Genomic DNA, 24,956 nt, shown 5'->3' on the forward strand with positions numbered 1-24,956 from the left:
GCCAGTAGGTGTATATAAATAGAAGTCTGTACTATTCATTGCATTCACCTTTATAAAAAGTAATGCAATGAATAGTGCAGACTGTAGGCTAATGTGCATTCAATACCCGTATTGCACTTGGGTAGAACATGTTTTTGAGTCTGGATGTGCGGGCCTTGATGGACCGGTACCTCTTTCCTGAGGGCAGCAGTGAGAACAGGCTGTGCCCGGGGTTGTGAACCATTGAAGCTGATGCTGATGATGACTGGAGTGCAGTTTTAAGCAGAAATGAGGTGATAATTGGTGAACCGCGGGTGATGACACATGCACAGCGAAGGCAGATCGATTTCTTAGGGGGGAACGTTAGGCCTGCGGCACCGGGTAAGGTGGGAGGTGACAGCTTTGTTAGTGAATATGAATTTTCATTAGCTGGCTAGTAATAAAACTAAAATAACAAGATCAACAAGTTTTTGATTAGTAACTGTAATTTAATTATGTAATTTAATATTTTTCTTAGTAACTGCAACAGATTACATTTACATTTTCTTTCATAATTTAATTTACATAATTAGATTACATGAAAGTAGTTCCTTGCAAGCACTGTTGGAAGTATGGTGTCATGGTTTTCTTCGCTGGGCCACAGGCGCTTTAAAGGGACTTGAAGTTGTTACGTCACAAAAAAAAAGGGTGCGTATCTGAGGGAACACAAAAATAGTCTCATTGTAAATCCCTTCATCTGTTTAAATCGTCTTTTACAGACAGATCATTGAGCCAATGATCAGTCGAATATAGTCTAATTGAAGCCTCGTCCAATGGCAGTGAAAGAAATTGCTACAGTGGGCGGGATTACTTATGTTTGCCAGCGGTTCCGGCGGCGAGTTTTTGTCGCTAACACACACCTCTGACGGTTCGAAACGAACTAATTGGACATACCGATCAATTACTAAAGCTCGAGTGTTGATCTAATTTGTGGTGATTTTTTTTTTTTTTTTTTGGTGGAGGTTTTCTTTGGTGGAGGTGTACCCCCCTCTCCCTGTCCCAAGTAGTCATGGAGGCCGCAGAAGAAGCCTCGAGCTAAATTTTGTGAGGACGTCAGCCGGTTGTTTGGAAAGTACCACAAAAGTATGTTATTTTGAGTCTAGGGGTTGGGGGGGGGAATCGTATGTTTATTTTATGACACAGATGGCTTCTACACCACGACAAAAACTGGAGTTGATGTGCAGCAAGAAAAAAGTTACACTATAGCTAGTTAGCTAGCTAAAAAATGCTAGCTAGCGCATTATCATTTGTGTGTTGAATGAATGAACTGTTAGTGACGTTTGCGTTATAGTAAACAAATGCTTGTTTAATCCTGGGTTTTTATTTTCGGGTTAACTTCTACCACTGTTAAACTACTCATCCATCAATGGACAATAATGGGTGTTTGTGGACGGCGACGGTTTAGCACGCAGAGATAGTGTTCGTGCGAGCTAACCGCAGCTAGCGGCACTACTCGGACTGTGCGGCGTGACTGTGGAGCACCACAGGACCGGCTAGGATGGGGAACACCGTGTCGTGCTGCGTGTCCTCTGAAGGGAGCCCCAAACTCCCGTCCAGACAGCCGGCGGAGCGGCTGGAGGACTTCCCACACCAGCACGGACGTGAGCGACGACAACACGGCGCCCTACCTGCAGCACATCAGCGACAGAGAAGTGCCAGACGGTGAGAAAAGGTTTCTTTCTTATAACTGCTCAACTGGCAGCTGTCCAAACAATAGACCTCATAATCAACTCCAAGGTATTAAAACTTTAAACATGCTTTTAACCAACATAAACGCTATAGTTTGCAGCTCGGGATGTAATAGTCTGATCTGTTGAGTCTTTTAAACCTAGACTGAGGAGGTATGAGGATATCTTTTTTTAAGTTTTATTGTTAGTATGGGTTTGAGTGTTTATTAAATCGTTTCTCCATAATTTCATTTGTTTTTTGTGCGTTTGCATCCTTTTACACAGATAAATTATTTTGACACCGACACAGTTTTGCCTTTACACCACCGCAGTGGAGTTGAAATGTCAGTCAAGATCTGCTTGTAGCTTTTAGCCCAAGGGGAGCTAAACAAAATATTACCTGTTTAGGACTTGGAGCCCATGTTTCTACACAGTCCCTGCGTTTTCAGAGGCCGTATGTAATTGTATAAGCTAAATATAAGGATTATTATTAATTTCATTTTTTTAAACAATTTTATAGCAGTATTCTTTGGACAATTCAGGTGATGGATACATGAAGGATTTCCAAGTCAGTGGAGTATATATTGGACTGCATTTATTTTTTTAACCTGGGCTCTTTTCATTTGAGGGGAGTTTTTTTGGGGGGTCATTTTTCCCTCAGGACAAAAACGGTTTTAGCTGGTCCAGAATTGATTTTGAGTACAAATGCAGCCAAAGGTTTAAATGGCTAAAATCACCCGTGAGACGCTTCTTTTGACCCGAGTGGAGGAAAATGTCATGGGAAGCGCACCCCTACAGAGGTAAATGTGCATGTTTACCTCACTAAACAGCTGCACACTGTAAAACTGTGTGGTCTCCACTGAGTCATTACAAGTTGATTATCAGCCTGCTTACATCAGGAAGCAGCTCCACAGACTATCAACTTGTAATGCCTCAATGGAGACCACATTGTGTTCAGCCTGGGTCTGTGTTTGTATCCTAAATCAATAGTGGACAGATTAAATTGCTTGTGGTCTGATATAAACAGTGAACTCAAAAACATCTTAAAAAGACAAAAAAGGCATAGTACTGTGTGGTAAATTGTCTGGAGTAAGCAGTTCTCTAATACTGACCGTACAAGAAGTAGACGAGTGAGGGAAGCCACCAAACACCCATGAAGGAGTTAGATGTGATTGGAGAAACTAAGAGGGCTTGCATGAAAATCCACACATACCCAGTATTAACTGATTGGTTTCTCACATTTGGATGTGAATTGTTATTTATTATTTATTTACTTATTTGTCCTCAGAGTTGGCGTTGGAGTCAAACCCATCGGATCATGCCCGAGCTAGCACCATCTTCCTCAGCAAATCTCAGACAGATGGCAAGTAATCCAGGCGCAACACTCTGCAGAGATTCATTCATACAGTCGTCAGAGGTTTGACATGGATCAGCTGAATATGGAAAAAACCCGGCTCCACTGGCTCTGTAGCCAATTAAAAACCAGATTGTCAATAAGCTCTGCCAGTACTGGTTTCGGTACTGGAGAAATTAAGGAACTGCATTTAGGTCACACACACAGTAATAAACACTGAAACCTTTATTTTGATTTGACATGTGGAAAACAGTAAAATTGGATAAATGTTAGAATGAGAGAAGAATTTTACAGGCACTTATGAAGTGATGTTGCTGCTTTTTATGTGTTGCTTTGTGTTCCTCTTTTTTAGTACGGGACAGGAGGAAAAGCAACCACATAAACCATGTCAGTCATGTAAGTGTCAATCTCCCTATTTGTTGATAACTATTGATTTGATGTTTTCTGTTCTCTTTTTGTCAAGCTTGTCTTTGTGACCTGAAGATTATTTACATGTTTTAGTTTTTTATTTTGTGCTCATGTTAAAGGGCTTTATGGTCCCATTTTTATACAGAATATATTCAGTCTCACCGGTGTTAAGCATTTCTTCTATAAAATCTTGATAATGTGGTGAAGTAAGTGAGATTCCGACAGGCCACTGAACAGTTAGGCTAAAGAATTAAAACTGCATGATTGTGATGATACCAGCAAACCCATGTTCATAGTCCCACACAAGATTTGGTGGCATCATGTGGAGGTTTAAAGCAGGAGCCTTAACTTAATGGCTACCTTAAGAAAACGTGACTCTTTTTGTGCTTCACTGCAGGCTTGTGTTCTGGAAATGTCGGTGGTTTGATCTCTGTTCATAATCTGATGGTACAAAACAACATTTAACAACTTTTGAGAACAATCTGAGTGATTCGGCAGAATTATAATGTTAGTAAAATCCATTGAGTGATCGTTTACATTATTGATCCTGACTGGGAAATGGCTTTGTTATACTGAATTGTCATTAATAACACCAAACAAGCAATCAAAGGCTTTTTGTTGCCCAGCCTTGTGTTGATAAAGTGTCTTAAATAAGAACAACCCCAGGTTTCTTTTCAGCACTGTAGCCAGGCTGACAGTCAGAGCTCTATTGAGCCGAGTATTCCTTTAACTTTAACTAGTAATGACTTCATGACTTTCTTTGCTAATAAAATTTTAACTATTAGAGAAAAAATTACTCATAACCATCCCAAAGACGTATCGTTATCTTTGGCTGCTTTCAGTGATGCCGGGTATTTGGTTAGACTCTTTCTCTGATTGTTCTGTCTGAGTTATTTTCATTAGTTACTTCATCCAAACCATCAACATGTCTATTAGACCCCATTCCTACCAGGCTGCTCAAGGAAGCCCTACCATTATTTAATGCTTCGATCTTAAATATGATCAATCTATCTTTATTAGTTGGCTATGTACCACAGGCTTTTAAGGTGGCAGTAATTAAACCATTACTTAAAAAGCCATCACTTGACCCAGCTATCTTAGCTAATTATAGGCCAATCTCCAGCCTTCCTTTTCTCTCAAAATTCTTGAAAGGGTAGTTGTAAAACAGCTAACTGATCATCTGCAGAGGAATGGTCTATTGAAGAGTTTCAGTCAGGTTTTAGAATTCATCATAGTACAGAAACAGCATTAGTGAAGGTTACAAATGATCTTCTTATGGCCTCAGACAGTGGACTCATCTCTGTGCTTGTTCTGTTAGACCTCAGTGCTGCTTTTGATACTGTTGACCATAAAATTTTATTACAGAGATTAGAGCATGCCATAGCTATTAAAGGCACTGCGCTGCGGTGGTTTGAATCATATTTATCTAATGATTACAATTTGTTCATGTAAATGGGGAATCTTCTTCACAGACTAAGGTTAATTATGGAGTTCCACAAGGTTCTGTGCTAGGACCAATTTTATTCACTTTATACATGCTTCCCTTAGGCAGTATTATTAGACGGCATTGCTTAAATTTTCATTGTTACGCAGATGATACCCAGCTTTATCTATCCATGAAGCCAGAGGACACACACCAATTAGCTAAACTGCAGGATTGTCTTACAGACATAAAGACATGGATGACCTCTAATTTTCCTGCTTTTAAACTCAGATAAAACTGAAGTTATTGTACTTGGCCCCACAAATCTTAGAAACATGGTGTCTAACCAGATCCTTACTCTGGATGGCATTACCCTGACTTCTAGTAATACTGTGAGAAATCTTGGAGTCATTTTTGATCAGGATATGTCATTCAAAGCGCATATTAAACAAATATGTAAGACTGCTTTTTTGCATTTACGCAATATCTCTAAAATTAGAAAGGTCTTGTCTCAGAGTGATGCTGAAAAACTAATTCATGCATTCATTTCCTCTAGGCTGGGACTATTGTAATTCATTATTATCAGGTGTCCTAAAAGTTCCCTGAAAAGCCTTCAGTTAATTCAAAATGCTGCAGCTAGAGTACTGACGGGGACTAGAAGGAGAGAGCATATCTCACCCATATTGGCCTCTCTTCATTGGCTTCCTGTTAATTCTAGAATAGAATTTAAATTCTTCTTCTTACTTATAAGGTTTTGAATAATCAGGTCCCATCTTATCTTAGGGACCTCATAGTACCATATCACCCCAATAGAGCGCTTCGCTCTCAGACTGCAGGCTTACTTGTAGTTCCTAGGGTTTGTAAGAGTAGAATGGGAGGCAGAGCCTTCAGCTTTCAGGCTCCTCTCCTGTGGAACCAGCTCCCAATTCGGATCAGGGAGACAGACACCCTCTCTACTTTTAAGATTAGGCTTAAAAACTTTCCTTTTTGCTAAAGCTTATAGTTAGGGCTGGATCAGGTGACCATGAACCATCCCCTTAGTTATGCTGCTATAGACTTAGACTGCTGGGGGTTCCCATGATGCACTGAGTGTTTCTTTCTCTTTTTGCTCTGTATGCACCACTCTGCATTTAATCATTAGTGATTGATCTCTGCTCCCTCCACAGCATGTCTTTTTCCTGGTTCTCTCCCTCAGCCCCAACCAGTCCCAGCAGAAGACTGCCCCTCCCTGAGCCTGGTTCTGCTGGAGGTTTCTTCCTGTTAAAAGGGAGTTTTTCCTTCCCACTGTCGCCAATGCTTGCTCACAGGGGGGTCGTTTTGACCATTGGGTTTTTTACGTAATTATTGTATGGCCTTGCCTTACAATATAAAGCGCCTGGGGCAACTCTTTGTTGTGATTTGGCGCTATATAAAATAAATTGATTGATGAATTGATTGATTAACCCTGACATCACATCCTGATATTTGAAGCATTAGCGGCCTTTTCCACTGTGCAGAAAGACCGTCGAGGCTACTTCCTGACTCTGTGTATGACTGGTGTATGTTTTTTTTTGTTTTTTTCTTTGGCTGCAGGTGTCTCCTGGACCACTGTCAAAGAAATACAGCTCCTGTTCCACCATCTTCATCGACGACAGCACTGTCAGCCAGCCCAACCTCAAGAGCACAATCAAATGGTGAGAGAATCCAAAATGCACACAGTCTGATGATAAAACGTACTCACAGGAATCGACCCTACTTCTACATAGCATGGTAACCTGAAGCCAGGGCACCTCTCAAATGTATGGCCTTGCCTTGCAATATGGAGCGCCTTGGGGCAACTGTTTGTTGTGATTTGGCGCTATATAAGAAAAAAAAGTTGATTGATTGATTGAAATGTCTTGTGGGAGTTACCTTTCCTAAGTGTTGCTGTTCTGTTTGTTGTAATCTCTGGCTGCAGGTCTTTTAGGTCACAGTGAGATACTCAAGATATTGTCATTACCACCTTGTTAGCGTGATATCTCAAGACATGTGAATTAAGAGTGATGTCCAGTCACATATAACATGATAATTGTAACATTGTCCATTTAGTTTCAAACTAGCAGTAGTTGCATTTTTTTTTTTTTTTTTTGGTGTAGTTGAACGTCTGCTATGGTCATGACTCTGACATAGTTTTAAGGTCATAAGGTACCCTGTTTGAGAGCGACTGACACATTTTTGTATCATTTGTTGTACTCTTAAGTCTGTCAGGTCTGGGAGCATTGAACTGATGCTGCGCATCACCACTCCACCACATTACCGAACACCTGAAAACAGACCATTGGTCCATCCCTATCTCTCAAAAGTTCCCACCCATCTACCCCATCCAGCTGAAATGTGGGCGTGTTTTTGACCTTTTCCAGTTGCTGTGGTTGTCAGTGTTGAGGCGCCTGTGTAGGGGATGACGCATAGAGAAATGCTCCACGTTCAATCACAAAGCAAGCGATACTCCTCAGCTTAGTCTTTCAAAGTAACGGTCTGTGTGGTTCATAGTTGTGGTACATAAGGATCCTCTGCCAAACCTGGTTCCAAAGACATCCACTAGGGATGCTTATGTTTATAGTGGAAAAAATAAAAGTTGTGAGAGACTTCGGCCACTTGTTGTTTTGTTCCACTTGGGTTTTATAGCTGCAGACCAAATTTGAACTCAATCAGATAAGACTTAGAGGTCCCCCAGAGTGACACATTTCCTCCATCTCCGTTGGCAGCTTAACGTCACCCTAATGGGAGAAGACTCTGATGCCATTATTTTTCTTTTACAGGTACATGTGATGACTTCTAATCACAAAAGGGGTGGTTGATTGGTCACCCAGAGGAGAACATTACTGGAATTACTGGATTACTACATTGCTTGTTTGGGGAAAATTGTTGCTTTGTGGGGGACCCCTAAACAATGTCCGATTATAATCAAATTTTGCACAGGTCTTTTATTAGTTGAACAAGAACAACGTGTGGCCCAAAAGATTTTGTAACATTTGACATTTTAAATGGATCTAACATCCATCATCTCTTTAGGTCACTGGTTAGTGTCCAAGTGGCACAACAATACAGTAAGACAGGAAGCACTGGGACCCAGAGGACTTGGACCTTAGCTCTCCTGCAAACATCTGCATCGCTAAATACCTCTGTCCAGTGACCTTATGACCCCATAAATTCTAACCAGGTGTCTCCCATTCATAAAGGCTGTATACTCATAGACTTTGGAAACCCAAGTCCAGGAAGCCATTGAATGTCTGGAGTCCTGATCCAGCACCATCGCAACCTGAAACATTGTGTCTCTATTGATTCTTCTTGATTTCTAATCTCTAAACCCAGTAATCCCATCAGGTTTTGGTCTTGTGGTGTTTGTGTTCCTGTGGCAGCTGTTGTCGATCACGTTCTTGTGAATTTCTCTCTCTGCTGTTCATAAGACACTGGAGGGTAATCAAAGATCTTATTGGCTGAGCAGTAGAAGATGTTACAAAGTCATGAGGTCACTGGACAGAGGTGTTTGGCTGTGCAGATATCTTGTCAAGAGAAATATGGTCTGTGTTTTTGTACTGTTGTGAGACTTGGACTCTAACCAGTGTCTGGATGTCTTTGGTACTTGGCCTTTTTGAAGGATCCTTGAGTAACTCTTGAATGACTTTGTGTCAAATGAGCAGTTACTTGTCAAGACTCGGATGAGGAGGATCAGTTGTATTGTGAGGGGAGAGTTGGCTTCAACATTTCAGGCATGTGGTGCATTTCTCCGGACGAGATCCAGCAGGTGCATCAGTGTCGAGCAACTGAAGAAGTTCAAGGACACGCCCACATTTCACCTGGCTGTAGCAGATAGTTGGTTACATTGAGAGGTGGGAATGGACCAGTTGTCTGCTTCAGTCGTTGCCATCCAGGACCCAGGGTGTGTCCGTATTGTCATGGAAGTGACGACGCACAACCTGACCTTCCCGACAAATGATGGGCGAACAATTTATCACCTGTTACTCTGCAATGTTCTGCCCAGATTACAGGCAGTTCCAGCAGTGTTGAGAGACTGTAGAGCCAAAAAGACTGAAGACTGAGCCTCTGCTAGGGACAAGGTTCTCTACTTGGATGTAGTGTGGGGACCAACATGGGTATCAGGGCGGCACGGCAACTTTGTTACGAGGTGTTTGAGCAACTGGCAACGAGATTAAAAATAAAGTATTATACATGTTCCTCCAGTCCAGACTTCATGATATATCTGAAGCAGTATAGTCCAGTGTATTTCAGTTTATCTTCAGCTGTTTGCCTGTAATAAAAGTCTAAATGTTTTTTCATTTTAAGTGGTGAGTCGCCCTCTTGGTGTGTTTTTCTACTTGGGCAGTGGTGGTGGAATATCTTCTGCCATTCTCTACATTGGCATAGTCTACTGCCCACAGCAGTACCCACTCTTCTCCCTCTTCCACTGAGACTTCTTTCAAACTCTGTTTCCCTTCCTCTAGTGCAGACCTGGGCAAACCACGGCCCGCGGGCCACATCCAGCCCTTTCTGCATCCCTGTCTGGCCTGCGTGAGGCCAATCATAAATTAAAAAATAAATTGAAAAAATAACGATGTTATGCATGAAATACAACTGTGCTGCTTTTTTTTGAAAATACGCTCGCGCCTATTCCGTATGTGTGTGAAGGTGAACAGCGGGATGTGATGCTAGCCAGGTCACCCTCAAAATGTCAGCTCATGCTAAGAAAAGAAAAATCGATAACGAATGTCGTGTTTTCAATAAGACGTGGACTGCCAAGTATTTCTTTACAGAAATTAAAGGTAAAGCGTGTGCTTAATTTGTGGTACAGAAGCTGCTGTGTTTAAAGATTACAATTTGAATCGCCACTACACGACTAAGCATGAGGATAAATACAGAAATTTGTCAGATGACGAGCGCGCGAGGGAGTCTGCATTGCTCGCAAAACTGCAAGCCCGACAAGGACTTTTTACCAAACTTCACACCACCAGAGAAATGATATTTAAACCAGTTACAGTGTGTTCTCTGTGGAAATTAACTACAGCCAAGTACGAGGTCTGTTAGAAAAGTAACGGACCTTTTTATTTTTTGCAAAAACTATATGGATTTGAATCATCAGCCAAGCTTGAACCTTCGTGCGCATGCGTGAGTTTTTTCACGCCTGTCGGTTGGGTCATTCGCCTGTGAGCACGCCTTGTGGGAGGAGTGGCCCAGCCCCCTCGTCAGATTTTCATTGTCAGGAAATAGGCTGATCGACTGCCGCTTTGCTTCATCAAAGTTTTTTCAGAAAGTGTGAGAGACAGCCAAGTGGAAACCATTTGGAAAATTCAGATGGCTTTCGGTGAAGATCTAATGGGGATCACACAGATTAAGGACAATTACAACTGGATTAAAGACGGCCCACAGCAGCGGATGGAGCGCCGCACACCGAGCGGCGATCGACAGGCTCAAAAGACCAGATCATTTCCAAAGTGAACGCTTTGTTGATCCGGGACGTCGTCTGACTACCAGAGAAATGGCAAGACAGCTGGACATAGCACTTTTTCGGCACATTCCACTGTTACAGGAGTTTTTGTAATGGAAAGAGGAGCGGAGGAATTTGCCACAGAGCCGCTCATGGCGCGGGACGAAAGCACCTCTGTGTTGGTCTCACAGGACATACCCTAACATGCCCAGCTCTTGCACCTTTCAGAAGATTCAGACGGCTTTCGGTGGCTTTTCAGTCATGTGACTATCCGAGAAATTGTGGACGACCTGGACATGCCACAACATGTCCTGTGAGGCTTCATCACGGCGTTGCTTTTTGTTCTGTGCCCTGCGCCCTCCGTCCCAACGCACGAATTCCTCCACACGTCTTTTCATGCCGAAAAGGTGCTGATGTCAAACTCTTCTGCCATTTCTGTGGTAGTCAGACGACGTCCCGGATCAACAAAGCATTTAGTTTGGAAATGAACAGCACATTCCACTGTTACAGGAGTTTTTTGTCATGGAAACACGTGTGGAGGTTCAAGCTTGGCTGATGCAATCACACATGATTCAAACCGAGTGTTTTAAATGTATACTTTTTTGGAACACCCCTATTATATATATATATATATATATATATGTGTGTGTGTGTACCTTGGTGTTTTTTTTTTTTTTTTTTTTTGTATCTCTCTGAGTTCGTCGTGTATCCCGGTTTAAAGTTTGTGAATGTGGCTGGTTCATGTGTTCATCTGTGATTTTGTGTGTTTCAGATCTCGACCATCGCAGAAAGTGAAGACTCTCAGGAATCTGTCGATAGTGTAACGGATTCTCAGAAACGACGGGAGATTCTGTCACGACGACCATCATACAGGTAAATACACACGCATCATCGCGAATGGACGAGGGGCAACAAAAATGGGAGGGGCAACTTTATTCTGGTGCACTATGAATACATTTGAATTGTAATAATAAATATTGAATTTCATCCAATCATTGAGGAGGAAAATGTGCGATGTTGGACGTAAAGATCTGACACACATGGCTTTAATTGACAGTAAAATTTTGTTGTTGGAACCTGTTTATGTAAAATATTCATCTGTAGCTAAAAACATTTAATACGCTCGCTCATCTGTTGACACAACTTTCTACATTTATTATCCATTTTTAATTTTGTTGATTTGTATAACTTAATAAAGAGGCGGTTTGCTTTGAACTGAAATGGAAACCACGAAATATTAGGGCTGTGCTGTGAAAATGTTGGGACTTTAATCATAATAATCATTAAAATAAATTTCAGGAATCCATTTTGCTATTTATTTTTAATGTTGAAAAATTCTTGTTATTCATAGAAAAGATCAACAGGTCAGTCTTAAACAGAAAGTCAGAATTAATATAAACAGAAGTTGTGTTGGTAGTTGATATTTATTGTCATTTGTCTATAATGATGATCTCATTGTGACATCACACTGGCCCCGCCCTCTTTTGTTTTCTGTATATAAACCTGACAGAAAAATCCTGAATGACTTGTCATCCGATGCTCCGGCTGTCCCTCGTATCGAGGAGGAAAAGGCTGAGGAGGATTCTTCTGCTGCCGCCACACCCACCATCGCCACGGTTACCGTCCCCACATCCATCTACCAGACCAGCAGTGGCCAGTACAGTAAGTGATGGCAGAATTGATAGAGAGTAAATGTATCATAAATTGAGTCTGACAAGTTAAAATACAAGTCACTTACTGTAAACAGCAGTGAATCTGAAATTACCTGCTCCACTGAAGGCTGTTTGTTTGATGTGCACACGATATCTCGACAAAGATTTTGTGTGTCAAGGTGAAACTTGGTACAAAAGGTGCCCTAGTGAAGATGTCAGACAAGTTCGATGTTGGGTGACTTTTGATTCTAACTGTGGCCACCAGAGGATTCTGAACCCAAGTGTAGGCAATGTCTTGGCAAAGACTTCAGGTTCCATTGTACATCCAACACAAAGCAAAGCAGTGTGTCTTTGCTAATCTCCACTCAATGTAGGTGTTTTTTCACATCCAACATCCATGTCCTCTCAGTACCACTACCTCATGCGACCCTGTGGTGGTCGTCTAAAAATGAGGTGTGGATGGACTCAGAGCTGGTGTGTTCATATGTTCCATTACCACAGTGTTTATGCAAACAAAGCTGGTCACTGTACACTAAAAAAGGTTGAGTTTAACGTGTTCATTATTCACACAGGTGTTTTGTAGACAAAAACAGGAAACCATTAGATGATCCATCAAATGGTAAATGGGCTGCATTTATATAGCACTTTTCCATCTGCATCACATGCTCAAAGCGCTTTACAAATAATGCTTCACATTCACCCTGATGTCAGGCTGCTGCCATACAAGGCAGCACCCATTAAAAAAAAAAAACAGCAAACAAAACAAGACCTGCACAGGTGAGAGTACTTCAGATGTTCTTGTCCATTTTTACTCCTAATCTTCACTCCAGGTCCAATACTTATGTCAGTATTTGTGTGTAGTGGTCCGTGGACAACGCTGTTCTTCGAGATGGCTGACCTGACTGAAAAAAGTCTTAATAATTTCATCCTCCTGTATTCTTCATGTTTCTCCTTCATGATTTTTTGGTTCCCTTATACACAGTTGCCATCACACAGGGCGGGGCCATTCAGCTAGCTAATAATGGTACAGACGGTGTCCAGGGTCTCCAGGCTCTGACTATGACCAACGCAGCAGCAGCCGCCCAGCCTGGAGCCACCATCCTCCAGTACGCCCAGACCAGTGACGGTCAGCAGATCCTGGTTCCCAGTAATCAGGTGGTGGTCCAAGGTGAGCACCTGCAGGTGACATCAGAAAGACATCACACTTTGAAACTGTGGGGCTGATGCCTGCTGATATTTTGTCTTGACTTTAAGTGTTTTATTGTCTCAGCACTAAATAAAACCACACTTCAGCGAATCCTGGCTTTGTACCAGGTCCACCTCTGTGGGTGTAAAGTTGATTAAGTGGTCGTTGTTGAGATTTAACATCAGCTCTCTGTGGACTTGTTCCCACAGCTGCTGCAGGTGACGTACAGGCCTACCAGATCCGAGCTGCTCCCGCCAACACCATCGCTTCTGGAGTGGTCATGGCCTCGTCCCCTGCCCTCCCCACCCAAGGTGCCACTGAAGAGGTGACTCGAAAAAGAGAAGTCCGCCTCATGAAGAACAGGTACGAACAAAGGGAAGATCCTTTGATCCACCTGAATGCAGTTGAACAAATTCAGAATCCTAGACCACAAAAGCTCGACCGATACATGGGGTTGCCAGTAACATTGACTGATATGAGCCTTTCATAAACATATCGGTATCAGCATTATTTTTGCTGATGGTAAATGTAAATGGACTGCATTTATATAGCGCTTTTCCATCTGCATCAGATGCTCAAAGCGCTTTACAATTATGCCACCCATTCACACAAACACACTTACACACCGATGTCAGGGTGCTGCCATGCAAGGCGCTCACTACACATCGGCAGCAACTTGGGGATTAAGGACCTTGCCCAAGGGCCCTTAGTGATTTTCCGGTCTGGCTTGGAGTTTGAACCAAGGATCCTCTGGCCTGAAGCCCAACACTTAAGCATGAGACCATCACCTCCACTAACTGATATGAACATGTTTATTTTACAAAGGAAACAATACAGAAAAACACTTTGGCTGTTGGAAATGGTGTCATTACCTAGTTTGTGTAGCAGATGGTGCTATGACAGCATTATTTACAGTACTGTCAAGCATGGCTGGGACCCCACCACCCCTTTGTCATATTAGCTACAAGAGACAGAGGCAAAGAAACCAGCTGCCATTCATTTTCAATCAGAGTAGGCATTTAACAGTGACAAACGACAAGTGGTTGCAATGCTGCCAGGTAGGCAGGGCCAAAGCAGACAAGAAATCTATTTTATGCAAGTGCTGAGCAATGCAACATGGTGACTGCCAATCCAGGTGAAAGCACTGTGATGTATGTTGGTTATAGTTACAGTTACTGAGAATAAAGTTCGGGGTTCACTTATTTCCCGGAACATTATCGACTTGCTCACCAGATTTCATTGAAATCCGTTCATTACTTTTTGAGTTATCCTGCTAACAAATGAACAAACAGACAAACGCGGAGGGAAAGTGTGACCTTTTTGTGGGAGGTAACAAATCATAAACTGTTTGTCATCCTTCCCACAGAGAGGCAGCTCGTGAATGTCGCAGGAAGAAGAAGGAGTATGTTAAGTGTCTGGAGAACCGAGTGGCCGTCTTGGAGAACCAAAACAAAACCCTTATTGAAGAACTCAAAGCTCTTAAAGACCTTTACTGTCATAAGTCAGAGTAACCACTTGAACACTGCACTGGCCCAAATAGCATTTCAATTCTTTTCCAACCCTTTGACACTTTGATTCTGCCTGCCTGTTCGCACACTGTTCCTGGATCAGGACTCCCCCTTTATACAGTAGACTTAAAAACTGGTTGCTGTCTTCCAGATGTGAATCCAGATGCTGGCACTGTGAACGTTTACAGGGTAAATGTTGATCTCCATTCACATGTCACATCTTTAGTCTGGTTGAATCATTGGCAACGTGTGGTTCCGTCTTCAGGCTTTTCATGAATCTAGGAATTTTCCAGTCTGTGCCATGGATTTGGCAGTTATGGCCACAGATTAGCATAATGCGGTGCTCACCACCATTATTGTAAAGCTGCTGAATTTGAGATCAGTTACTTTGACGTGAGTCCATCTTGACATCTGTTTATATCTTAGCTTAGCTCATCAGGTGTTGATCTTCTTAATGTCAAGTGTCATGCCAAGATGTATAAAAAGTTATTTTTCCTTATTTTGTATTCACTTTGAAAGCATTATTTCTTATATTTACTCATTCTTTTAAGAAAAAGTACATTTTTCTCATTCCTCATTCTTCTCTGTCTGGAGTGTAAATCAGTTTGCCTCATTCAGTATACAGGAGCAGTTTGTCATGTGTCTAGATGCTGCCATCTTGTGGCCATACATGATAATGCTGTGGTTTTTCATAAGCTTCACCAGAAAATACGTTTCAGGACCTCCAAACCTACTGTATTTTCCAGAGTATATGTCTCACATTTTTTCTGTATTATCAGCTCTTACTGTCTAATTATTATTATTATCCATCCATCCATCCGTTTTCTTTCGCTTTATCTGGAGTCGGGTCGTGGGGGCAGCAGCTCAAGCAAAGCTGCCCAGACCTCCTGATCCACACACACCTCCCCCAGCTCCTCTGGGGAAACCCCGAGGCGTTCCCAAGCCAGCCGAGAGACGTAGTCCCTCCAGCGTGTCCTGGGTCTTCCCCGGGGCCTCCTCCCGATGGGACGTGCCCGGAACACCTCTCCAGCAAGGCGTCCAGGGGGCATCCTGAAAAGATGCCCAAGCCACCTCAGCTGTCTCCTTTCAACGTGGAGGAGCAGCGGCTCGACTCCAAGCTCCTCCCGAGTGACCGAGCTCCTCACCCTATCTCTAAGGGAGCGCCCAGCCACCCTGCGGAGGAAGCTCATCTCGGCCGCTTGTATTCGCGATCTCGTTCTTTCGGTCATGAGCCAAATCTCATGACCATAGGTGAGGGTCAGAATGTAAATCGATTGGTAAATCGAGAGCTTTGCCCCCCCTGCTCAGCTCTCTCTTCACCACGACCATCCGATACAGCGACTGCATCACTGCAGACGCTGCACCGATCCGTCTTTCGATCTCATGCTCCATCTGTCCCTCGCTCGTGAACAAGACCTCGAGATACTTAAACTCCTCCACTTGAGGCAAGGACGCTCCACCGACCTGAAGAGGGCAAGGCACCTTTTTCCGGTCGAGAACCATGGCCTCGGATTTGGAGGTGCTGATTTTCATCCCGGACGCTTCACACTCGGCTGCAAACCGCCCAAGTGCACGCTGAAGGTCCTGATTTGACGAAGCCAACAGAATCACATCGTCCGCAAACAGCAGAGATGAGATTCTGTGGTTCCCAAACCAGACCCCCTCTACACCTTGGCTGCGCCTAGAAATTCTGTCCATAAAAATAATGAACAGAACTGGTGACAAAGGGCAGCCCTGGCGAGGCCAGCGTGCACTGGAACAGGTTTGCTTACTACCGGCAATGTGAACCAAGCTCCTGCTGCGGTCGTACAGGGACCGGATAGCCCTTAGCAAAAGACCTGGACCCGTACTCCCGGAGCAACCCCCCACAGGGTGCCCCGAGTGACGCGGTCGAACGCTTTCTCCAGATCCATAAAGCACATGTGGACTGGTTGGGCGAACTCCCATGAACCCTCGAGCACCCGATGGAGTGTGTTGAGCTGGTCCCGTGTGCCGCAACCAGGATGAAACCACACTGATCCTCCTGAATCCGAGGTTCGACTATCGGTCAAATTCTCCTCTCCAGTACTCTGGAATACGGAACACACCCTCCGGTCTCCCTTCTTAAACAGAGGGACCACCACCCCAGTCTGCCAGCGGGGTGGTGGTAATTATTATTATTAATAACAAATATGTGATTTTTCAATATATATATATATATATACACTCAACAAAAATATAAACGCAACACTTTTGGTTTTGCTCCATTTGTATGAGATGAACTCAAAGATCTAAACCTTTTTCCACATACACAATATCACCATTTCCCTCAAATATTGTTCACAAACCAGTCTAATCTGTGATAGTGAGCACTTCTCCTTTGCTGAGATAATCCATCCCACCTCACAGGTGTGCCATACAAGATGCTGATTAGACACCATGATTAGTGCACAGGTGTGCCTTAGACTGCCACAATAAAAGGCCACTCTGAAGGTGCAGTTTTATCACACAGCACAATGTCACAGATGTTGCAAGTTTGAGGGGAGCGTGCAATTGGCATGTGACAGCAGGAATGTCAACCAGAGCTGTTGCTCGTGTATTGAATGTTAATTTCTCTACCATAAGCCATCTCCAAAGGCGTTTCAGAGAATTTGGCAGTACATCCAACCAGCCTCACAACCACATGCCACGTGTAACCACACCAGCCCAGGACCTCCACATCCAGCATGTTCACCTCCAAGATCGTCTGAGACCAGCCACTCGGACAGCTGCTGAAACAATCGGTTTGCATAACCAAAGAATTTCTGCACAAACTGTCAGAAACCGTCTCAGGGAAGCTCATCTGCATGCACGTCGTCCTCATCGGGGTCTCAACCTGACTCCAGTTCGTTGTCGTAACTGACTTGAATGGGCAAATGCTCACATTCGCTGGCGTTTGGCACGTTGGAGAGGTGTTCTCTTCACGGATGAATCCCGGTTCACACTGCCCAGGGCAGATGGCAGACAGCGTGGTGTGGCGTCGTGTGGGTGAGCAGTTTTTGATGTCAATGTTGTGGATCGAGTGGCCCATGGTGGCGGTGGGGTTATGGTATGGGCAGGCGTCTGTTATGGATGAAGAAACAGGTGCATTTTATTGATGGCATTTTGAATGCACAGAGATACCGTGACGAGATCCTGAGGCCCACTGTTGTGCCATACATCCAAGAACATCACCTCATGTTGCACGACCCCATGTTGCAAGGATCTGTACACAATTCTTGGAAGCTGAAAATGTCCCAGTTCTTGCATGGCCGGCATACTCACCGGACATGTCACCCATTGAGCATGTTTTGGATGCTCTGGACCGGCGTATACGACAGCGTGTACCAGTTCCTGCCAATATCCAGCAACTTCGCACAGCCATTGAAGAGGAGTGGACCAACATTCCACAGGCCACAATTGACAACTGATCAACTCTATGCGAAGGAGATGTGTTGCACTGCATGAGGCAAATGGTGGTCACACCAGATACTGACTGGTATCCCCCCCAGTAAAACAAAACTGCACCTTTCAGAGTGGCCTTTTATTGTGGACAGTCTGAGGCACACCTGTGCACTAATCATGGTGTCTAATCAGCATCTTGATATGGCACATCTGTGAGGTGGGATGGATTATCTCAGCAAAGGAGAAGTGCTCACTATCACAGATTTAGACTGGTTTGTGAACAATATTTGAGGGAAATGGTGATATTGTGTATGTGGAAAAAGTTTTAGATCTTTGAGTTCATCTCATACAAAATGGGAGCAAAACCAAAAGTGTTGCGTTTATATTTTTGTTGAGTGTATAAGTTGCACCTGTCAATGAGTCACAGGGCCTGCCAAGCTAATGAAAACAAAAAATGACTTATACTCCAGAAAATACTCTAAAAAGTAGTTTAAGAAACATACAAACAAAAAACAACTCAATTTATGCTTCGTAAAGTGCTGCGTGGTAAACCTTACAGTAGTGTTGGCGGGCATTGCAGAGTTATACAAAGTAAAACTTTTACTCTGAACACTATAAGACCCGGCTATGGCTTATAAACGGGTAAAATGGTATTCACTGACACTTAAACATGGTGCAACTGTGTGAATCCGGCGGGCTCAGTCAGTTAAAGGGTTTAAATGAATTGTAAATAACTATTTAATCAGCCTTTTAAAAGCGTGGCCATTTGTATAAAGGTGTCTTTCAATCAGTTGGCACAGACTCGTCTGTTTTTAACAGCACTATCGAGTGTCATGGACAGTGGCTTTGACTCTGTCGACACGGTATGACTGCACTTTTCAATGAACTTGCCGGCTTCTCTGAAAGATGTCGTCGTCACAACAGCACAGAGATCCTCCACTTCTCCAGGAAGATGTATTATTATTACGATTTATGTTCTCAATGTCGCCATTTCTTCATATCAGTTATTTATTATTTGTCATCTACTGTCAGGTAGACAAAAAAAAATCTTAGCAAATTAATGCATTTCCTGGCACCAGCTAGTATCTCCTGAACATCGGCTAGTCACTGAAGAGGAATTATTAATTTGTGTGAAACACTCAGTTTTTTAGTAACATGAGGGCAGTAATTTGTTCAATTTAGTGAGTAATTTAATTGTTAAAGTAGTATTTGGACTATAAAAAACATTACTGTGTGTACACATTCGAAATTATGTTTCTTGAAGAGCAACAATTACTAAAGTGTACACACCATTGAATATTATTATTAGTAATTCATGCACACATTAAAATTTAAGAGGTCAGTTACAGTTGTTTGACCATACAAATTAGTAGTTTGTGTACACATTAGAAATAAATGGGAGTTTGTATTTTAAGAGTGCCAAATGTTAATTTGGGAGAAGCTGCACATTCTTTAGTTTTCCACACTTGCAGTGCTCTTGTCATGCGTGCTCATAAAGCTGCACAATACGAAACCTGTTTTGAAAAAACAGGTATGGCTCGTGTTTGTACAATTTAGTAATTTGTACACTGGGTGTTGATTGTTCTGAAATGTAAGCCAAATAATGTTTCAGGACTTTTAGAGTTTTTATAAAATTGTTCCTAAATTGTATAAAATGCTCACAAAAAGGAAAAGAAAACCCGGGTTTGGTGGTAACACTGTAGAACTAAATTATTCTCCCTGATACATTTCATTCTCTGGTGGTGTATCTTTGTGTTTATGGTGAAATATTGATGACAAACGTATCTTGTGAGATGAAATCATATTTTTTTTAATATGTAGCAGGTTGGATTATTGACAGATTCTATATGTTGGCGATAATTTCATGTTTAACATCAATAACCCACGAGTACGGCGTTGTGTTGAAAAGCGGGACCATGTTCATTTTTAAGAAGCTACATGAATGCAGTCGTCTGTTTATTTTTTATATTATTGTACATAAACTCTACAGCATGTGTAGATTTCATGTATTTATGTTTGTTTGATATGAAAAATGTTCTTATGGCTTGTATGAAACCACCTTTTCCTATTTGTAACATAATGTTGTTGTATATTAGAAGATGATATACAAGTGTACTTGTGTGTTCTACAAAACCGTCAGAGTCCAGGCAGCTACATGGATGAAAAATGGCCTTTGTTGGAGACCTTCTATTTTCTGAGTACTGTATTTTGTGTAGGATCACCAGTATTTGTTTGTAGAAACAAAACAGTGAGTTTGTTGAACGTTTGGGGCAGACAAACTATTAAATATTTTTAGTGTCAGAATGACATCACCAACGTCCCCTTTGCTAGCTACCTAGACCAGCAACTAGCCATGATGCTTATTATTGATTTATTATTTCACTATGTTTTGGTTCCCTATAATGTTTTTTAAAAATATTATGTAGTCTCTCTATCCAAAGTTAAATTTAAACATTCTTTTATTCCTGGTTGTTCTTTCCGGACAATTAAAGCAAACAAGGCGCTGACCAAAAGTTATTGACTGTTGCCATTTGTTTTCTGAAGCGTTGGTCAATTTAGAATCACCATGGTCCTGAAGGATCTCCTAATATTAATGTTGAAAATGTGAAATACACACAAATCATTAAAGGGAAACACAGAGTGAAACTTTTACAACAATTTTGCATTCATATCCTGTAGTGCTGCACTGCTTTGGATTATGGGTAATGTCAAAACCCAGAATACCACTTTACAGAAGTACGGAACCTCCAGCTATAACTAGCTAGCCTAAATAGGGTAAAATATTTTGCTGTGGGAAATAAAATTACAATTCCCACAGCAAATGTCACAAAGATGTATGGTTGAATGGATGTTATAAATGTTTATTAAATGTTTGTACAGATGCATCATTTTTCATAAATTAGTTAATAATTCTCTGGCTACTTTATTAGTAAACTCTAACTAATGTTCATAAACTGTACATACTTCAGGTAGATAAGTGGACACAGTGGCAACTTAATTTTTAACGTCATTCTACAGACACAAAACTTTTTTGTGTCTATTTACTTCTTGTGGATGATGATGATGATCGTTTACACTTCATAAAGTTCACTTCAGTGGGTGGAGTCATGACAGTTCTCTGCCAATTTGGGGTACGTAAATGGATTTATTCTGGCTTTCCCAGTCCAATCACTGTCCCAACACAATGCTTTTCAAAATAAAGGTCAGAAAGATTCCAATTGTGATGTGTGGAACGCGGTGTTACATCAGTACAGAGGGCGGAGTCAGGCACGGCTTTTAACCAGCGTTAAAATAAAATTAACTCGCCAAATATCTCAAAATAACAGGTCTGTTTACCACTCTGACAGAACATTACAAATTACAACCTAAAACTTCCAGACTAGCGAGACAAACCAGGCCATTCAAATTCAGGTTTTTGGATTTACATAGGATTTAAGTTAATAATAAACATAATACATATATGCTACAGTCTGTTAACTGGAGACATTCTTAAATAGTTTGAGAAACACTAACATATAAATTTAAAATGTGATATTTTACCGATATATTCATGAACCACTTGGCGTCACTCTCAGACCACCAGCACTCCACAGACCACTCATTGAGAAAAGATGTTTTAAACAGAGCAACAAGTGTTTTGTTTTTTGTTGTTGTTGTTTTTTGTTTTTGTTTTTTTTTACGGAAATATGTTGTAGTATCGAGAATAGTTTCATGAAACAAAAAAAAAACTTTTTAATCTCGAGAAGAAGAGCAGCTTTGGTCTCAGCTGGAACCCTTTGATAATGGTACTGGATTGTCAGAAAAACTCTCAGATCTTGTGACGACATCACACAACGTGGGCATGGGAGAAGGTCATATGGTGAAATGAGACCAGAATAGAGCTTTTTGGAATCAACTCCACTTACCATGTTTAGAGGATGAGAACAACCCCAAGAAAACCATCCCAACCGTGAAGCATGGGGGTGGAAACATCATACTCTGGGGGTGCTCTTCTGCAAAGGGGACAGGACGACTGCACCGTATTGAAGGGAGGATGGATGGGGTCATGTATTACGGGATTTTGGCAAATAACCTCCTTCCCTCTATGTATATATATACATTCACATTTTGTGCTTGCTGTTCTGATCGCATTCTTTACACAAATAGATACATACGTTTTGTAAAAATCGCTGTGACATATGTAACATCAGGCCTTCAGCCTCAACATTCTTGCAGAAAATACCATGTGATATCTTTGTCACAATAACAAAAATAGCAATGAGTTGCTCAAATTATTAAGCTTAATCAGTTAATTTCTATCAATGTATTTTTCTGTGGGTTATTTGAAAGCACATTTACACAATATATATATATAAACAAAGAAAATAATGTTAAGTTAAATAGATTAACAATAAAATGTATTATGACACATGTTTTGCATATCAGTCCCAAAACCGTATCCTGTCTTTAGCTCAAACAATTTTCTTGGTAAATACATAGACAAATACACAGATGGTATTTTATTATCCTATGCTGGTCCTGTTTTAGTGCTTTTTTATTATTATTATTTCGTAGTATGAATAAGCAAAGGCGGTACAGTGTACAGGATGCACTGCGGATCATCACTGGAGACGACAGTGACTTTGACAGATGTGAAAGTAGCTCAGATGAAGATCCTGAAGACCCTGATTACACTCCCAGCAACAAAGAGCTGGAGAATGACAAGTCAAGTGGGTCAAGTGATCCAGACACTAGTGAATCAAATGATTTAGATGAAGTACCACAGCCAAACATGGACCCAGGGCAGCAGAATACATCTGTCCAAGAAAAAAAAAAACACAATTTTCTTGGAGAAAGAAAATTTTTGATGTCCCTGAGTGCACATTCAAAGGAGAGAGTGTTACACTTCCAGATGATCTTCCTACCCCTCTTGAGTATTTCAGAAAGTTCATAACATCAGAACTGCTTGAGTTGTTGAAGGAACAAACAAATTTGTGTTGTGTGGGCTGCTGAAGAGGAGGTACTGCTGGCCCACCACCACAAGATGGCGCCCTGCTTGAAGTGCGGGCTTCAAGCACGAGAGGGCGTCGGAGCGACCGGGAGTGACAGCTGTCACTCATCATCCGTACCAGCTGTCACTCATCCACTACTCATCACCACCACCATAAAGGCCGGACTGCAACTCCACCTCCCCGCCGAGAAATCAGCTACCATTCAGGTAACATTCTCTGCTGTACTTAACACTGACTGATAGTCTGAACTTCTTTGCAGCCGTTTTCCTGTGGGTGTTGCCTTATCTGTGGGATTGGTGTTTGGTGTGATCAGCGACGGCTTCGCTTCACACCCCAACCAGATAAGTGGTTAGACAGGAGCTGCACGAGTGTGTGATTGGAGGTGGAGGTTTTACCTCCTAACTGAATACAGACTGTGGAATTACTGAGTGTGCGAACTCACACTCATCAGTACTGTCTCTGTTCTCTGCCAGCAGTACTGGGTCTGACTGCTGAAGACAGCGGCCACCTGGGGCGCAGGGCTTGGCGGCTCCGGTGTTCTTCAGCTCCATTGGTGGTGGAAGCTGTGTGGGATCCGGCTCTTCTCTCGCCAGGCGTCTTCTATCGTCGAGCCTGCCCACACGTCACTTTGTGTATAATTGACAGTCACCATATTGTTATTGTCTGTACGTCGTTGTGCGATTCACAACATTAAATTGTTACTTTTGGCTTATCCATTGTCCGTTCATTAACGCCCCCTGTTGTGGGTCCGTGTCATGACACTTTAACAACAATTTGTACAGCATGCAAAAATCTGAATGTCAAACCAACATTAACACCACTGTTAAAGAACGAGAAATCTCGATTCGCCTCTACTTGCGCATGGGTCTGTGCCAAATCAAAACCAAATCAATTCAATTTTATTTATATAGCGCCAAATCACAACAGACAGTTGCCCCAAGGCGCTTTATATTGTAAGGCAAGGCCATACAATAATTATGGAAAAACCCCAACAGTCAAAACGACCCCCTGTGAGCAAGCACTTGGCGACAGTGGGAAGGAAAAACTCCCTTTTAACAGGAAGAGACCTCCAGCACAACCAGGCTCAGGGAGGGGCAGTCTTCTGCTGGGACTGGTTGGGGCTGAGGGAGAGAACCAGGAAAAAGACATGCTGTGGAAGAGAGCAGAGATCAATCACTAATGATTAAATGCAGAGTGGTGCATACAGAGCAAAAAGAGAAAGAAACACTCAGTGCATCATGGGAACCCCCCAGCAGTAGCAGCATAACTAAGGGATGGTTCAGGGTCACCTGATCCAGCCCTAACTATAAGCTTTAGCAAAATGGAAAGTTTTAAGCCTAATCTTAAAAGTAGAGGGGGTGTCTGTCTCCCTGATCCGAATTGGGAGCTGGTTCCAGAGGAGAGGAGCCTGAAAGCTGAAGGCTCTGCCTCCCATTCTACTCTTACAAACCCTAGGAACTACAAGTAAGCCTGCAGTCTGAGAGCGAAGCGCTCTATTGGGTGATATGGTACTATGAGGTCCCTAAGATAAGATGGGACCTGATTATTCAAAACCTTATAAGTAAGAAGAAGCATTTTAAATTCTATTCTAGAATTAACAGGAAGTCAATGAAGAGAGGCCAATATGGGTGAGATATGCTCTCTCCTTCTAGTCCCTGTCAGTACTCTAGCTGCAGCATTTTGAATTAACTGAAGGCTTTTCAAGGAACTTTTAGGACAACCTGATAATAATGAATTACAATAGTCCAGCCTAGAGGAAATAAATGCATGAATTAGTTTTTCAGCATCACTCTGAGACAAGACCTTTCTAATTTTAGAGATATTGCGTAAATGCAAAAAAGCAGTCTTACATATTTGTTTAATATGCGCATTGAATGACATATCCTGATCAAAAATGACTCCAAGAT

At 42.2% G+C, this 24,956-nt stretch overlaps 1 protein-coding gene and 1 pseudogene across 1 annotated transcript; both read left to right on the forward strand.

Moving 5' to 3' along the window:
* The first annotated feature begins 959 nt into the window (after window positions 1–959).
* LOC117524227 lies at window positions 960–6,559 on the forward strand (annotated as a pseudogene).
* A 4,508-nt stretch (window positions 6,560–11,067) lies between these two features.
* On the forward strand, window positions 11,068–15,471 carry LOC117525288 (cyclic AMP-responsive element-binding protein 1-like; the record flags this gene model as incomplete). Its single annotated transcript, XM_034187127.1, has 5 exons — window positions 11,068–11,183; window positions 11,821–11,972; window positions 12,945–13,130; window positions 13,358–13,511; window positions 14,515–15,471. Coding segments are annotated over 5 exons (753 nt in total), but the record flags the coding sequence as incomplete, so codon positions are not given.
* Window positions 15,472–24,956: the final 9,485 nt, after the last annotated feature.

This window comes from Thalassophryne amazonica, chromosome 14 (genome assembly GCF_902500255.1).
Source record: "Thalassophryne amazonica chromosome 14, fThaAma1.1, whole genome shotgun sequence".
In the NCBI taxonomy this organism is placed as follows: Eukaryota; Metazoa; Chordata; class Actinopteri; order Batrachoidiformes; family Batrachoididae; genus Thalassophryne; species Thalassophryne amazonica.